At 40.2% G+C, this 18,373-nt stretch overlaps 1 protein-coding gene across 1 annotated transcript in view; it reads left to right on the top strand.

The window, feature by feature from the left end:
• Nucleotides 1–8,623: 8,623 nt before the first annotated feature.
• Nucleotides 8,624–18,373, top strand: part of IPCEF1 (interaction protein for cytohesin exchange factors 1) — a 42,409-nt gene continuing 32,659 nt past the window's right edge. The window contains exons 1-3 of the mRNA XM_009879372.1: nt 8,624–8,647; nt 14,253–14,289; nt 14,936–15,105. Of these exons, the coding sequence (XP_009877674.1) occupies nt 8,624–8,647; nt 14,253–14,289; nt 14,936–15,105 (231 nt within the window). The remainder of the gene's footprint in view (nt 8,648–14,252; nt 14,290–14,935; nt 15,106–18,373) is intronic.

Genomic DNA, 18,373 nt, shown 5'->3' with positions numbered 1-18,373 from the left:
CCTAGGCCATTCTATGATTCTATGAAATATTGATAGCTTGAAGATGAGAGTTCTATGGCCCTGATAATAGTGTTAGCTTCTTAGCATATTAAAACTCACATTAGTTGATGGGATTTAATATTGTCATATTAAATAATTACTTTGTGTGTTACTTATCTTGTTCACATTTAGACTTTCTTGAAGGTATTTCTTCATCACTGAAAACGTGAGGATTATTATAACGTTGTGCTTGACAATGCTTGCAAAACAGATGTGCTAATTCATAGTATCTGGTCAGAAGGCATGAGAAGCTATCTAGCTGCCAACAGAAACAGGATGTGTCATGGCACTTGCTTGAGTAAAGCCTGAGAGATCAGCTAGGCAGACAAATACGCCATTCCCTCCTGCGTCAGAAAAAGCATGCGTTGAAAGTTATGTCATCAAGTGAGCTGATTTAAACCGAGACAGTTTAAATTACGGGTGTTTCAAATCCTTCTGTTAGCCTCAGACTCTTAAATTAATATAAATTATAGCTCTGTTGCAATGGGAACTACCAAGCATGGGGTTGCTTTTCTCCAAGTATTTACTTCTCATTAATTACTTGTTCTACCACTGAGGTTCTGTTGCCAAATTTTTTTGTTGCCAAAACTGCACATGGCATTAGGGAGAACACTGAAGTAATAATTTAAAATAATTCATTTAAAGAGGATCATAAAAGCAACAGTAACTATTGAGGTTGCAATTACTGTGAGCATTTACACAGCTGATAATACTAATTTAATTTTGCCTTTATTATTTTCTTTTATTGCTGGGAAGTCTAAAAGTTATTTTGTCTATTTGCTTTTCTTATGCAAAATTTGAAAGATATTTGCATAAGAATTAAGTTTAAAGATGGGGGTACTCTGTACTGGAATACAGTCATCTAAATATAAAAGGAGATAAACAGCTGAGGATTGGTTGAACATAAACAGAGAAGAGAGAGAATCTCTCCTCAGAAGAAAAAGGTGAGATGGACACAGATTAACTTTGTATGAAGTGTTGGGAGAGACATAATATAGTGGAATTTAAGGAAAAAAGTCTGCTAAAATACAGTTTATGTTATCAAAAATCCAAATCTTCTGGGAAAACTTGGAAATTGTTTCTGTGAAATAAGTTCAGTTTTTAATTTTATGTCTATAGAAAAATGCTCACTGCTTTCCTTTCAGATTTTACTACAGTGTGGGCAATCCCACAGAGTAAGGAAAACATTCAAGAAACATCTGATGTAGTCAAATCTGCATTTGCAGGAGCAGTAAATAGTAATTTTTTTAATGATTTATTTCTGTGTGCAGATGTTCTGGCAAAGGCTATAGTGTTTAAGAAGCAAGAATCATTGTAAATCCTGAATGCCTAAAGGTGCTGATGGCTGCAGAAAAGTATTGCAGCAATCTTTTGCTACAAGTAAGAGAGTTTTTTTTCTGAGTTCTGTTTTAGCTTTCAGGGCCAACCATCTACTTATGCTGCCTATCACAGAAAAGAACTTCTTTTCACACCAGTGGGAGGCTATCTTCTAGAAGATATTTCTTACTACACTCTTTTTATGTGGTTAAGCAGTCTTTCTTCTCTTACTTATTACAAACATAAGTCGAAGTAAAGATGGCTGGTACCAATTTGAATAGATAATGACAATTAACGTGATTAAAAGAAAACTGAACCTACTGCTGAAATAGTTTAGAAGCAGGGAAGCCACTGATGATTAAACCAGATTCTCAGAGCAAAGGGAGAAGCTCTGATGTGAGCAGTCCAGTTTTCCCCATATTCTTATTCCTGGTGAAATGCTTTTCAGCCACAGGGAAAAGAAACCCGCATGCAAGTCTCTGTGACTGAGCAGACTGTGTTGTAGTGCAGGAGTAGTTTCACCCTTCTCTGGTGTAACCTGCCATGGCAGTTTGCTATTTTTGTGCCTCACCCCACCAAGATTGCTCTCTTGCAGAGGTGATGTTTGAGTATAGGGCATGTACTTGTGTACTGTGGTGGGTGGAAGGAAAATAAACTGTTCAGTGCTCCTGATCTTTTAATGAAGAATCAGACATGACTCTCAAGAATTTTATTTCTTGTGAACTTTGTGAATATGGAATGCAAGTCTTTGATTGGAGAAGCAACAATTCCCCCAGATATTTCTTCATTACTTCATCCTCATAATCATCAACACCACAATTTTCCTGTACTTTTTAAAACCTATTCTCTTGACATTTCTCTGGAATTGTGAATGTTGGCCTTTTGTATAGTGCTGTTGATGTAATGAACATTGCCTGAGTGGCAGAAGAGAGGAAAGGATTCACATCTAAGCTTCAGAGAGTGCAAAGAGTAGCAATTTTTGGTGGCCTTTTGTTTTCAAATGCAGGAGTCAAAAGTGTGCTCCTGTTACCCTGAGGTATTACATTGCAGTTGTGGAAGTTGTAATGGGACTGAAGTTCCTTGTTCAATCTCTTGTCAGGGTGGCAGTTCAGGATTGCTCATGTAACTCTCTTCTTTTTTTTTTTTTTTTTTTTTTTGTATAAGAGAAAACATCATCCACAGTGCTCTGAAGAGCAACTGTAAACATAGGCATGATTACTCAGCTTCTGCCCTGTCCTTGGCTTTGCTGGATTAAATCAAATTATTGCTGCCCATGAGATGCCTCTGGCAATGTGTGGGTGGGGGCTGAGGCTCTCTGGGCAGCCTGGCATTGCTGTGGGGAAGCCACTTCCTGACTGTAGAACTCCTGCCTCCAAGGTGAGTTTCATCCCAATGGCCACTGGGGACAAAATAATAACAATTCTCCAAAAGTAAAATATCACTATGTTGTTCTTGGCAAAAGGCCCTAAAATCACTCTGTTCCTGAAATGGCATAAGACAGAGCTGGAAACTGGGGATTCCAGGTAGCCTCCCCATATCAGCTTTGTCTGGCAGAACTTTTTTAATTAGTCTTATTTTAGGAAATTTGGTTCATTTTGATAATAATATTTTTTCTGTTTCTTTTTTCCTCTGAACCTCATCCTCTAAACTCACAAAATGCTTTGCAGTAGCTTACTGCCGTGATTAATTTTTTCAATTTTTGCCTTCCATTTGATGCATAAAACCTTCTGCAATGCCTTGACAGCAAATATTTGTCAGAACTGCCTTCCAGTAAGGATGTCTCAGGTTCCCATCACTGCGATGATCCATGTTTACAATTAGTACAGTGGTTCTGTGCTTTTGTGCTGGGAGGAAACATTCCCTTCATTTTCTCTTTAGGTGATGGGTGTCACAGTGTTCTCTCAAAACTGTGTTTGCTGAATGGCTGATCTGAAAAAAGCAGAGGAGGATGCGATGCTCCCTGCCCTCGGATCTGTATCTCTTTGCAAGGGACTTACTTCGAAAGAAACCAATTAGATCGTTTTCTCTGGAGAGGCTATTGACTTAGGGTGCTTTTTTTTTCCTCCTGTCTCCCCTCTCTGTTCCATCTTCTGGGCTAGCAGAGAACTGTGCACCTCTGGAAGAGAGCAGAGCACCAGGAAAGTGCTTATTTAAACCTAAATTGTTTCCTTACCCCTTGACTGCACTAACTCTTCATCCATTTCTGAGCCCTCTTTGACTGTGATGGCTTTTATTGCCTGCCACAGCAAGAGAGTCACCTAAGAGGCAGCAGTAATTGCAGTATTGTTTTTAGTGTTTCTGTAAACTTCTCCCTCGCCTTCAAACGTAACAGCACTAGGAACCAGCTTGACACTATAAGGAGTCTACATGTAAACTCACATTCAAGACAGGCATGCTTGGCTAAGCATCCTGTTTTGATTTCTTGTCTTTGTCTGTGACCCACAGAGACAGCTGGAGCATCTCTCCTCTGTTGAACGTTTTCATTCGTTCCAGCCTCTGACCTCCCAAATGCAGTGAGCTTGGGCTCCCGCAGCTGCTTGCTCAGAGCTGTCAGTGCCTGTAACCTCTCGCTCTTGGGCTTCCCGGCTGGACTGACAGGACCTGGGCACCATCCAAGCAGGGCGATGTCTCCAGACCCTTTCTGTCTCTGAGATGGGAGCAGTGAACTTTGTTCCAGTTTTTCCTGGCCCTCTCCCAAAGAGAGTCAGTTGTCGTCTTTTTGAACTGCTTGCAGGTGAGGGGCTTGAATAATTTCAAATGCAGTAATGGTGTTACAATGTGGTGTTATAACTAATGGTGTTATAATGTGACAAATGCAGTTTCTTGCTGTGATAAGAACACTTTTGGCTTTTCAAAAAGTAATTTTTATTTAACAAGCTTAAATTTATTCATTGTGGCCAAAGCTGAAGCTGTACTCTGACAATTTTGAATTATGATTATACTTTGATGGACTTGTTTCTGATGCTAGTGGTGAATCCGTAGTTTCATCTGCAATTGGAAACATGAAGTCACGGGGACCAAGGTGGGTAGGACACAACTTAACAACTGGGACAGGATGGTCCATGAACTTTTGTGAAAAGTGCCTTAATGTCTGTTTGTCATTGCCCTGGGTCAAAGCATCAGTTTAGTATTCACTTTTCCCCATGAGCGAGTAAATGAGAGAAAATCTGCAGATCAGGAAACTCCTTGTACAAGTAAGACAGTCAGTCTAGATAGCTAATTAACTGGTTAATTAACTCAGTAGATCTGATTAATTAGTAGGTAAGGGTAAGGTTCAGTCAGATTAAATTGATCTCGAGTAACCCAAGGACAATTATGAGCTTACCGTCGCTGTGATTATTTTCCCCCTTCACTGTTGCAAGAACCCCAGTTAGAGGTAACGTGATAATTTAGGGCTGTTATGTAAGGCTATCTCCTTGCCACAGGACAGGGCTTCAAGCACTGCTGCAATTTGGGGCAATGCTATTCCTAATGTCTGGTGAAACATGTGATTAAGTAACCATTGATTTTTTTAGGGAAATTTTTGTAGCACTATCACTAATTTCATGTTGCCTGTCAATTCATTGCCCACTGAAGTGCAGATTGTTGCAGGCAGACAAATAAACAGATATCAAGCCGAGAGGTTAAAGCCACTCAACAGTGTGAGACTTGTAAATGGAACAAAGACAAAAAGGTTATTTTTTCAGGTTTTCTTACCACTTCAACTTGGTGCTTGGTAAAGCTGTTTTATTTTTTTCTTTTTGGTAGTCTGTGTCATTGCCATCTGACCAGGAACTGAGCTATGCACATTTTGGGTGCTTCTGCTACACAAATAGTTTGAGTCATGTTGCATTTCTCAAATATTTTGCACAGAAGCAGGCATATGCCTGCTCTGGATGTCATCTGAGGGATGCCTGGAAGGCATGTCTGGCACGATTATACCAATACCATTGCAGATCGACATATTCGCTGTAGCTTGCAACTGGCAAGGGACAGCATCTGACCTTGTGCATTCCACAAGAGGAATATTACTAATGAATTAAGATTGCTTTTTTGGATTTAGAATCATTGGAACCTCAGTGTTTTTTTTTCTCCTTTATCCACAGCTAACATTGCCTTTGATCTTGAATAGAGATATTTCTGTTTATTTCAGAAGAGATGACGCAGTCAAATGGAAATGATTGCAAGATATTTCTGATAAGTCACTTGCTGTGTTTCCACTTTTGTTGCATGAGCTATTACTCATGTACCTGCTTTTTTACTACTCTTCTTGAAAGAGAGGGAATGAATTGGGACTAATAAAGATATGCAAAGTGATATTTATAATTCAGTTGTTGAATCAAAATACAAAACCCTCCAAAAGTTGAATTAGATCTCTTTTAGCTGAAACCACTTTTTGACATATTGTATTTCGTTCAGACATGAGTTGTTTTGGAAAACCTCTAAGAAAAGCTAAAGAAATGTAGATACGGTTTACAAGCTGACCATGTAAAAACATCTCCTTTGCCTTTAATGAGTAGATCCATTACATTTTATCCTCCAGGAAGTGAGAGATTCAAGTTTGTTTTGTCCTTTCTAAATCCATTTGAAGTGGGAGAAGTTCGACTGTGTCTTGTTTTATTTTCTCTCTTTGGTTTGCTCCACTCTTCAATTTTAGTGAACTGGACATCCATTGCAGCACGCTGCCATCCTGCAAGTTTTCTGTGTGGGTGCCTTAATCAGTAGGCTAGAGAGTCTCCCTCTCCTTCTATTTCTAGATCTTATCTTATTGCAAGTGGAGAGGCTTAGGAAGAGGGTTGGAATCCCACATCCTCACCTTGGTGCTTAGGGAAGACCTTTAGGAGTGAGACTCTGCTTCAAATTCAGTGCCCACCTAGCTCAGGACAAGGATACGCAGATACGTGTCTCCAGCCTGTAATGTAAGAGTGCCCTGAGTGCTGTGGAATGAGGTGGTCTGGGCCAAGTCTTCTCCCATTGCAGCTTTTCTAGTTGAGAATTGGGACACCTTCCTGGTGATCCAAACTCCAGTGTTGTCTCCCACTATCCTCTCACTGGCTTGTCAAGGTCCTGAGCTCAGGTGCAGCATTTGCGGAATGGGAAGTTCAGCATGCTCCTGGGCTGACATTATATGAAGAGCTATCATCATACAGAGATGAGGGGCACAGCTCAGCCAGGGATGCTGACTGCAGTGCCGGGATAGGAATATCGGGGTGTGGGGGGCTATAGTTCTCAGAGATAGCCCCTGCAGATTTGTGCTGGACAATCCAGAAAAATGAGTATAGACTAACTCTTCTTGAGTGGCCATATTTTTCCAGCTCCTTCTCCTAATTCACCAGTCTGTTTTGAAAGGATAGATGGTTTTCCCACAATGCAAAATTGAAAAGAAGCACAATTGAAAAGAAACACTTATTTTACTGTAGTGCAGAGGTAAATAGGTAATGCCCTTCTGAAATGCTGGTTTTGCAACAGTTGAGTACACTTGAGCAAGAACAAAAATCCTTATGCTCTTTCACAGTGTCACTAGCCTCAGTCAGGTTGGGTTTACTTAGGAGAAATAAACTAAGTTTTATATATAAGAGTTATTTCTGCAGTGAGCATATGATTTATGTGTGTGTATATATATATACACACACCTTTTTTTACACAGAGAATAATAAATTATACTTTTAACTAGAATGAGACAGGTGTCAGCGCTACTTTTGAAAATTGGATACTGGCTCAAAGATTGTTTATCCAGTGTCTGGAAACTAAACAAAAGTTTCATTTCAAGGCACTGAGAAGGTCCTGCTGAATTCCATTTCAACTCACAAAGCGTACAGGCAGAAACATTTCCTTGCCAGTTAACTAACACTTCTCCTTTTGCTCCTGGTACCATGGATAATTCAAGTCTGTGCAGTTTGTACAATTACACCCCACCCTCCCCTCCATATGAAATGAAGAAATGACAGGAAAAAGGCCACACGTCACAATAATTACTATAATTCAGCCTGTTATTCCCTTGCTTTCTGGCTCAGTATTTCAGGCTTGATGTTAATTTGCTTCTATAACTAAAGGTGTTTTCTCTGCTTGTTTATACTGTCTATGATTTCTAAGCATCCTTGAGATTATTTGCCATAACATCTCTCCTCATCATGATATTACTTCAATTCAAGCCACTTATAGAAAGTGTTTCTTCCTATTTTTGAACAGAAGCAGTTGGGAGCCAGAAAAATAACGCATTTGTTTGCCTTTCTATTTTTGGCTTGAAATTGCTGGAAGCCAGTAGGTGGGTTTTTATTTTCTGTTTTAAGATTTTATTTTCAAACTAAAACAAATATCTTGTATGAGGATTGGCACATATCTTAAATTACTGATTTTAGTAACAGGAAAAAGTTCTTGTTAGAAATTCTTCTAAAGTGTGGCTCTATTTCTGGAAATCCTTTCTTGCTCACTTAAACAGTCTTGTATCCTCTCCCGTTTCAGTGAATGGTTCTTTCATATGTGGAGGAGTGAGTTTTATAGGAACTTTGCTGGCATTAAGCACTTGCTATGTTTTCTTTCACCTTGTACACTGCACTGATGCTTTAATCGTCCAGCCAAAAGAAAATCATATAGAGAGTTGACTATTAGTTTTGTCTACCAAACAAAAATACCTGAACTGTTACCTAAATGGATAACTGCTAACTTCGTGTATCTTAGGAAGATAAATCCTAACATCTGCTGTTGGAGTGCACAGATTTTGCTCTCCAGAAGGAAAAACTGCAATTCATTATAGAATGGTTTGTCCAGTATGAGATCCCATCCTGCTCTGGAGAATGGGCAGATTAGCTAATTAGAATTCCCAGAAAACACTGTAAATAACTCATCCAAACTTAAGTCAAAATCTTATAGTTTTATTTCATAGTAAAAACTGAAACAAATGCCAACCCCCTCCCCTAGTTTTACTTATTTATTCTCTAATAATTTTCTAACCACCTCCACCCAGAACTCAAAATCAGTTAAATAAAAAGCAACTCTCCAACAACAACCATGAGTTTTATTCTGTTAATTTCATAAAAAAGTTTGAATGGCTTTGAATTAGTGTTCCTTAGCACTGATAAGGAAAATCGAGTCATATAACACAGCATTATCTTTGGAAAAGGTCTTTTTTAAAGAGAGATGGAGTGAAGTGGGAAGGGTGAAGCTGGCATGTCAAAGCATACTAACATATTTTTTTTTACTCTAAGGACTTATATGGAAATACAATGCAGAACTTAAGTAAAAAAACTTTCTCTTTTTACAGCTTTCCCATTAAGCTTTGAAACCATTCATGGAAGCTGATGGCAACGCTTTTGTAAGTATAATTGAAGTTATGCTAGTATTACTGATCAGCTGAAGAGTTTTACTTTGGGGTTGCATCCTTGTAATCACAGAAGGCTGCGGACAGCATCAGTATATAAACAAGATGTTGCTTCTGGCCAAGTGGTGAGGCTGCTGCAGGCTGCCCCAGTTCTGCTCTAAGGGTGAAATGAAGTCTAATGTATGGGCCTGATGCCACTTCCAAGTCCTACCTCTCAACAGACGAGAAATCAGTAACTTAGGAGACATTAACTTAACAAGGAGTTTTCTTAGTCACATGTCTGTCTTCCTCCGGAGAAGCTTAAGGAAAATACAGCTCTGCAGAAAGTGAACTATTCATCACAGCTGTCTTTGGTGCTTTATCAGACACATGCATTGTGAGTTGAACTTCGCAAGATGTGATGTCTGGTCTTAAGTATTAGCCCAATTTGCCTGCTTTTGCTTGTACAACATTTTTTTCTTTCTACTGAAACAGTTTCATACACCTATTCTGCCTCATTTTTTTTTTTTTTTTTGCTGGGGAGTTTGCAGGCTGCAAGCCCCTCAGTTTCTAGGCAGAAGCATGCCTCAGGGTCATCCTCAACTGCTCCTGGTAGCTCCAAAATAGGATGTTGTCCACTTGAGTTTGGTTTCCAGCAGTGATTGGTCAAGGCCACCCATTTGGAAAGGAAACTAGAAACATATAGCCTCCATGATATATATTTGCAAATCCTTGTTGTCAGACAAGGACAAGGTAAGGGCAGCCACAAGGCTGTGGGCCCAAGGAAGCTCTAGCAGCTTCTAATGAGCGTGACCACCTGCTCTTGACCCAGGGTACCTGGAGCCTTTGATGCAGCTTCCTCTGGTTAGGGACTGTCAAGTACCTTTTAGGTGGTGCTCAGAAGTGACCTATCTAAGAGCCAGACCCAAAGCACAGCCAGCGGATCCAGCAGTGTGTGCAGCAGGGTATAATGAAGGGGTGAAATAAAGGGGCCTCAGTTGAAATTGTGCTGCTGTAACAGCCTTAGGTATGTTTTCCCCAGCAGACATGGGAGCAGCTCTCCCTGCTAGGGCAAAGGCTTCCACACAGACTGAGCTTCAGATGCTGGATGATGCCCTCCAGATCCCAGGCTGCAGGAAGTGGGACCTGTCTCTGAGGCCAGGAGAGTAGAGAGAGAGGCACATACATGACATGTGCCATCTTGGAGGACCCAAATGTGGCTACTAGCAAATGGCCTGTTTCATGTGACTGTAAACAATACAAGGCTACCAGGAAGAGAGGGTGAATCATTGCAATGGGCGACTGTAGACCTGACCTACAGTTAGTAGACCTGATCCCATCTGTAGGCCTGACCAACCATCCAGAGAGGTTTGCTGCAAGGCAGGAGCCAGGATTCAGGATGTTGTGGAGGGGCTGTCAAAGGTTGTCCAGCCTATGCAGAAAAGGACTTGAGATTCTTGGTGGATCTCAGGTTGAATATAAACTAGCAATATGCCCTTGCTGCAAAGAAGGCAAATGATTTCCTTGGCTGCATTAGGCAAAATATTGCCAGGAGGTCAAGTGAGGTGATTCTTCCCGTTTATTCAGTGCCAGTGAGGCCACCCCCAGAGCACTCTGTCTACTTCTGGGCTTCTCAGTACAAGACAGACATGGACATACTGGGGAGAGTCCAATGAAGGACCTCAAGGATGATGAAGGGACTGGAGCATCTGACACATGAGCAAAGGCTGAGTGAGTTGTGACTGTTTAGCTCAGGGAACAGGCTCAGGACAATCTGACTAATGTATGCAAACACCTGAAGGGAAGGGGCAAAGATGATGAAGCAAGGCTTTTTTTGGTGCTGTCCACTGACAGGACCAGAGGGCACACACTGAAACACAGGAGGTTCCCTCCAAACATCAGGAAACACTTTTTCACTGTGAGGGTGTCTGAGCACTGACACAGGCTGCCCAGAGAGGCTGTGAAATTTGCATCCTTGGAGATATTCTGAAGCCACCTGGACATGTCCCTGGACAACCACCTCTAGGTGTCCGTGCTTGAATGAGGGGAGTTGAACAAGATGACCTCCAGAAGTCCCTCCCACGCTCAACCATACTGTGATTCTGTGGAAAAATAGGAACTCTAAAATAAGAGAAGTCTTTCACTGGTATTGTGATGTCCCTCATATGTTTTTGCTTGTCACTGGAGCCTGGCTGGCACAGAAGCGGCTGTGAACAAGGCTCAGTTGCACAGCTCCCTGTGCAACTGGCTCATGGGTGTGTTTGCCAAGAGTACAAGTAATGGATAGTAAGTTTGAAGCCTGTGTTGTCCTGCTGAATTATTTTCTGATCCTATTTAGCCCTCAGTTCTCTGTAAACTGATGAGTAAATAAAAAGTTACCAAAAAAAGAGACTAAAATCTACCATGTATTGCTTGCCTTGTGCAAAAATTATTACCTTAAAGTTACAAATAATCATACTTTTGTTTTGCGTTTATTTCAGAGCTTTCTGAGGATTATTGCTCTCGGATTTTCCCTGGTAACAAGAGTAGAAATAGATCTGATTTTTTTTGGCTTCGTTTTCAGCTGAACCTGTGAAAATGAAATAAATCATTTGCCATCATGAAATTTAGCTTTATAAAGAAACCTCCACCGTTGTCAGAAGCACAGTAAAATCGTGACACCTTGGTTCAGTTTCAGAATGTTCCAGTGACTGTGTCTGGTAGTTAGAGTACATTCGCATCTGAAACTGCTGTTACAGCCCTGGTCAGTACCGTTGGTTTTACTGGTAATTACTCTGCCTTCCGGTTTTCTCTGTTCTGCACTGATGTCAATGTCTCCTATTAGGAGTGAAACTTAAAAGTATCTCTTAATCAGTGTTCACCCAGGCTCACTGAAATGAAAGACTGTTGACTCTTACAAGCCAGTTTTCAGAGAAGGAAACTTTGATTTACTTCTTGAAGAAAGGTTTGCCACTAGAGACTTGCTAATGTATTGCATTTTTGTGGAAAACTGAATGCAAATCCTGTTGGAGCGGCATTTTTATGGTTTTTACAATACATTTGTTTAAATATGGGTTGTCTATTGGTTTAAGATGAAAACTGTTTATTTCATAAAATATCTGACTCCACTGGTGCTTTGGAGAAAGAGGTTTTGATTTTGTTTATTCATAAATAAGCACAATTTAGGGATGCAATTTTGGGAATAACACCAAATTTCATTGGTGCACTCTGCAATTAGAGGTTTCTCTTGTGCAGAGCAAAACAGATACTTTTTATAAGATGATGCTGGGTTTCTAAATAGCATTAAAACATTTAAAACCTTCTGCATTCCAGGTTTAAAATTAATATGTTGAAAATTTACTTCAGCTTTCAGAAATACTGCAAAAGAAAACCGGAAATGGATCTTAATTTATGAAACCTCACTCGGCAATGAATTTATTACAGATTTATCATTATTTTGTCCAGGCAAACTATGTGCATTGCTGACTGGGGAAACTGCCTTCCCTTCGCCCATTAATTTCCCAACTCCTCCCACAAAATATGAGGAAATAGGGATTCATCACCCCTGTCATATTGAAAAGGATACCATCACTGTTGCGAAATAATAAATGCACATTTGTAGGTGGTTTTTTTTTTTTTTTTTGCTACTTCAAGCTCTTACTAGATAATTAGGTTCTTCCTCAGTCTGCATATAGGGCGAGCCCTAAGAGATAGTTTACGTAATATGGATATTAACACTTTACTGACAGAAGAGCCACAAACCATATTATTTTTCTTTAGATCATCAATAGGGCTAGCGGAAAGATTTGCTTCTTCCTTGGTTGTTTACAGAGAGCCACATCCTGTCTCAGTAATGCTCTTCTTGGTGTACAACTTCATGTTGGTTAAAACTGAAATGACCCTGCTGTAATATCATGGCAAAGATGTGATGTTGCCACCACTTTTTGTGCAAAGTTTGCTGATTAATATTTGTTTTTTCTTAATACCACTTTGGGTAGCTCTAAAAGAAACTAATTAGTGTGACTGCATGACCCATTGATTCACGGAGGTCATATATTAGTTTCATGTGTTCTAAACAGGGCATTACTTTTCTGGAATGAAAATATGAAGGGCAGCCGGTATCAGATTGAGAAATTGTGGAGCCTCCAATAGAGGCGATGTGTTTTCTCATTACTTTACTTTGTCTGTTGTCATGGAGAATAGTCTGAGAGAGAGGCAGTGGTAGAATTAAAAAAAAAAAAAAAAAAAAGGAAAAAAGAATATGTGATGATTAAGCAGGAGTCTGGGATTATTCATTCCTGGTAAAACCTTCCCCAAGTGTGTTGTTCAGGTCATTTGAACCGGCACCAGAGAAACACACGGTTGTGATATGCAGTTCTGCTCTCTGACACACGCTGCAAAGATCACTGGTGTTTAGAGAAAGTTCTCTCTCTTGTAAATGCTGGTGGCTGTGGTCTCTTTCCAGGTGACGTAGTTTTGTTCACCTTTAATTTGCCTGTGAGCAAAGCCTTCAAGTCCTTCAAGAGTAATATGAAATGGGGGTTTGTTTTCCTGAAAAGCTAAGGCAGAGGGGCTGCATTAGGGATGTTCGTAGCGTAGCTCTGCAGTGGATCAGGTAGCTACTGGCTTTGCATAGCAACATTGTGGCCAAGCATATTAAATCATACGTCACCTTACACAGCGTTTGTCATCTGGAGGCTTCAAAACCCTCCTAAAAAGAGAAAACGGTGAATGATTCTGTTCCCGTGCCAGAGGTGGAAAGGTTGAGGCAAAGACAAGTCGAGTTCTTTGTCCACATCATATGACCAAACAGCCTGTCTGGGGAGAATTTACTCCAAAAGCTAGACCTTATGTTTCTAATGACTTCTTTTTTAGTCTATGGTCTTCTGTTTTAGTTTCGTTTTTTCTATGCATTTTATGCGACATGAATTATATAGATTGCAAATGAGTAAATATAATTCAACTGAATTATTCTTGCAGTGACTTTAGTCACTCATATACAGCATGGCAAATTTCTAGCATATTTATGTTTTACAGTTTGGATAATCTGCCAGGTTTGTGTGTGGTTTTTTTTTTTTTTTAGAAAGATATTGTGAAACTTATAGAGGGAAATGCATTCTTTGCTCTATACTTTGTGTTTTTTTAAAGAAGAGTGGAAAATCCCATTATTTGTCTTTTTCAGGATTTCTTTGAATGAGCTAATGGACAATCAGATACTTAGTATGTATTTTCAATTTCCCCACATTTGTCAATCTCCCTAGTGGAGTGTAATGAAGCATTAAAATTTTGGAGTCCTAACTTCTATTTTTTAACTCCTGATCACAGAATATAATTCAGGCAAACACGTAGCAAAGTAGAAGCTGCCTGTGGGTGTGAAACAGGAAGCGCTAGTAGATAGACACATGTATAATAGAGTTAAGTTTGCTCGTGCTCAACTAGATATACATCAATTTTAATTAACACGTTTTATGCTTCAGCTACTAACGACCCTTCAGCAGTGAGTGGGTTATGTGTTTCCATCCTGCATATTCCACCAGCATCACCACCACATCCTTCTGAAGCTTCCCCCTCCCCTTTCTACACAAATGTTGCAACACAATCTGAAATTTCCTCTTTTCTTTCCTTCCTGCGTTTCTTACAGGTTCCCTTGCGTCAGAAGGCAAAAAAGAAAAGTCAAGGTAATGAGAGACTGGTTTTTTTTCTATTCTCCTCTGGGTTCCTCTTTTGTTATTTTCTTACTATGTCTTATCCTTGGGAGGGTGAGGATTTTATACTGCTACTCAGCTGGTGGAAGGCTGCTTTTTAACTCCACTGCTTCTTGCACTGATTGTGAGAAAAATGACAACGGGCTGTTCCTTTGGACTAAATCCTTGTGGTATGTTAATTGAATCAAAACTAGAAATCAGTGAGGTAGTATCAGCTGCCTGCATGTACACAAATACTGGCATTTTTCATGTACTTGGCATAATAGTTTTCTCTAGCTGACTTAAATAGATGAATTCTTTTCAGTGCAGCTGTGAGAAGGGAAATATATGCATGCTTCTCTTAAAAGGATCAAAGGATATATTTTTAATTTACAAAAACTTACGCGTGGTTATCTTAGCATTAATTAGTGTCTGCATTATCTATAGCTTACTATTTTGTTATAATGAATGGGTGTTACTGTCACAGCCATTATAAAACTGAACGACTTCTAAATATATTTTAAGATATGCTTGGATGACTTGCTGAGATTGCTAAGTAAGGCTGATATCTTTAATTGGCAGCAACATCTTTCCTGGTAAGACACCTTTAACAAGCAGAACGCTATTTTTAATGGCACAGGGTTCTTTATCATGAGCCGACGGAGGATATCGTGTAAAGAGCTGGGGCAAGCTGACTGCCAAGGATGGCTCTACAAAAAGAAAGAAAAAGGAGCTTTTATTGGTAACAAATGGAAAAAGTTCTGGTGTGTGCTGAAGGAGTCGTCACTGTATTGGTACAGCAGTCAGCTGGTGAGTACAGCATCCTTCCAGCTCTGGGTGCTGGACAAACGGCATCTGCTGGGACTGAGAGGAGGGGTGCTGGGGTCACAATTTAGATTGTACCCTGGAAATGTACAAATGACTGGATTTGTTTCTCAGTCTGTCATTTCTTGTGATCTGGGAAGTGTCTATGTGAATGTGAAACATGCAGAAAACTGTGTTTTCTAATTCGGTAAGTATGTGTGAAATGCTAACATGCTGTCTATTCTGCCTTTTAAAGAGCTGCTCTTCACCAATGCTGGTGGCATTTGAATTTGGAAAATGTTTTCCTGGATTGGGCAGTTTGCAGACACTCTCTATCAAAACTCCAAACAGGACAGCATCTTTACTTCTAATTAGTTCTGTCTTTCTGTCTGTCTTTCTGTCTGTCTTTCTGTCTTTCCCAGTTTGCACTGGTAAGGCTGCAGGTTTGAGCACTGTCAGTTGGTGATTTTTTTACTCTTGGTCTTGTTGATGCCTCATCCAGAGCATTATGATTAAAGGTCCTCACATTGTGCTGATTTTTAACTTCCTGCTCTGATGAGTCGGTGCTTACAGTCAAATCTAAAGGAGAACACAGTGTTTTGAATTCAAGGTCCATCTTTCTGCTCAGGGAAAACACTTTCCTCCGAACAACTGGTAGAGAGAGTGTTTCTTTTCCAGCTGATCCGGCACAAGCAGCCCACTCCACCTATGGTGTGAGTGGCAAATAGTCTGAGACAAAGAACAGCAGGCCCTGAATTCCTGTAATCAGCTGAAGAACTAGGAATTAAAAACTGAAAAAGGGGAGGAGGATGGAGCCACTTAGTAAGAAATCCAGAATAACCCTTTTAATGAAAGGTTATAGCTGAGTGCAAAGAAGCAGTGAGTCCGGGGGAACAGCTGGCTTTACTCCAGGCTGTGTGCTACAGCTCAGCTCTAAGAAAGCTTCTGTCATGTTCAAGCGATGGACTGACAGAGCCCAGAATTGGGGCATGCAGAGGATTAAGGGGTGGTAGCAACAACGTAGGTTGAAACTCAACAACGTCGGCATGGAATTGTAGACTGGCATAGGTTTTGTAAATGTAAGCGAACTACTCTGGAAATCAGCTTGTCCCAGGCCCTGGAAAGGATGAAAGATTAAAGAAACCCTTATTAATTCTTACTAATTCTTAGGACATTTTAATAAATTAAATGCAATCTTGATTTTTTCCACTCATTTATTTCTGTTGCAGTAATACCCATAAAAATCTTGCCATTTCAAGATTAAAAAAAAAAATAGTTTAAACAATAAGAAAACAATTCCCAAACCCCAAACAAAGCTTTACTCATATAAAGAGTATTTCACATTCTCCCTTCAGTTGAGGGTACAGTGTGTTGAGGTTTTGGGTTTGCTTGTTTGTTTGTTTGTTTGTTTGTTTGTTTGTTTGTTTGTTTTTAAAGAATAAAGACTTTGACTGTAACTTGGAGATAGAATTAGTTACTTTGGGAGGGGAAGTGAAAACATCTCTGCTGATCTTGAGCGCTTGTTTTGGATTTCTTTATGGTGTTATGCAGTCTGCTTTAGCTTTATTTTAAGACCAAGTCAAATACTTGCAAAAGAGAAAGAAAAGAAATAGAAAGGGGGAGGTGTGGAAAGGTAAATAAAATGTTTTGTTTTCCCAGTGGTTACAGTATCTCTGCTTGAAAGACATGGCCTGGCAGTTTTATTCATCAGTGGCATTAATATTATGCAAACCTTTATTAGTACTGGCTGTTCTAAATCACTGCTTGCAGCTGTACTTCTGGCCAAGCAGTGTTAAGAAAGGTACACTGGCTGGCTGATGTGCCTTTTGGACATGGGAAGTGTTAGAAAGGAATTAATCAGAGGAGCAATCCAACTGAGAGAAAATAACAAGGGACAAGACTAGACCAAGTTTGCCTTTCAGGAAGAAAAAGGTGGTGGGGGAGAGGTACAAAGCCCTCCACTTCCTTTAGTTGTTGTGGTCTGGCTAAATTGTGCTCTTGGGATCCAGAGAAGCCATGATCATGTTGATCCCAGTCCTCCTAGGCAGCATTTGTCATTTGAGTGACCCCATCCTTTTAGTCCATGCCTGCTTTCAGGCCATCACTGACTGCCCTACAATGAACACGGCCACAGAATGGTTGACGGCCTCATTCCAATTTGTTTCATATGCCTCATATGGCTTCAAGATACGTTTGGGTTATGTCTGCCCGGACTCCACCTCTCACAGTTCTTCTTGCAAACATGCTAGCTGGTGGTACCTCTTTTATTTCAACTTCTGCTGACTATTGCACACTATTTTACGTTAAAAATCCGAGGTTTCCTTGGATAACTGAAAGTGCAACCTCTGCATAACTATAGATTCAGGCAATGTTTGCAGAATGGCAGTAACTACACGGTGTGGGAAGGAGAGGAGATGTCCTTTGTTAAGATCATCTTATTTAAACTGATGAGACCAGAGCTATGCTCAGAGTCATATCTGAGTTGAATTAAATCCGTTGTATTTGCACAGATATTTCACCTCTAGATTGATGAAGAAGAAATAATAGTGACATATTCAGTTGCTTGCTTGATATTTCTCTTTAATATCTGAACTGGCGTTAATATTGCTTGGACTTCCACTGCCCTCAGTGGAGTTAATCCTCTTTCCCAACGGGGCATCCAAGATGACAATCTTAAGTTTACAGTTGTGGTAAAAGAGGAGGAGCCCTGCTTCTCACATGTCCGAGGCTTTGCATGACAGGCCCTCTTACAGAGGCTAAAGTGAAATGAGTGGTAGCAGAGAAGTGGGGCTGAAGTTGAAGAAATTGGGATGTGCTGGCTGCCTGTAGCTCTGTCTGACCAGCTTCATTCTTGTGAGATATGAACATGGTTTGTTCACGGCTGTGTGGAAACCTCAGTCAACTAGACACTGGCAACTGTAGCATAGCAACAGGGTGCTGGACCTAACCTTTTTTTCTAACGGAGATGGAGAAAATAGAAAGTGGGTGGAATCTGAACAAAAATGTGAGTTGTCCTGGTTTTGGGTAGGTAACCCCAGCTGACACTGTGTTCTTGGTGAAGTCTGTCTTCAGGTGGCTCTGAAGCTCAAGATGTTTCTGTTACCCTGGTTTAATTTGCCTTCAAGCTACCCTGGCTCTGGGTCTTTCACATGAGGCATTTTGGGGGAGGTTATGCAGGATACTTGTGGTGACATTTGCAGACTGTATTTCCTTCAATTTAGCATAAAATACACTGTGAAAGCCACAGCTCGAAAGATAAAAGATAATGAAATGC

This window comes from Apaloderma vittatum, unplaced genomic scaffold (assembly GCF_000703405.1).
Source record: "Apaloderma vittatum isolate BGI_N311 unplaced genomic scaffold, ASM70340v1 scaffold14802, whole genome shotgun sequence".
Classification (NCBI taxonomy): domain Eukaryota; kingdom Metazoa; phylum Chordata; class Aves; order Trogoniformes; family Trogonidae; genus Apaloderma; species Apaloderma vittatum.
This window is presented reverse-complemented; position numbering and strand designations above follow the sequence as displayed.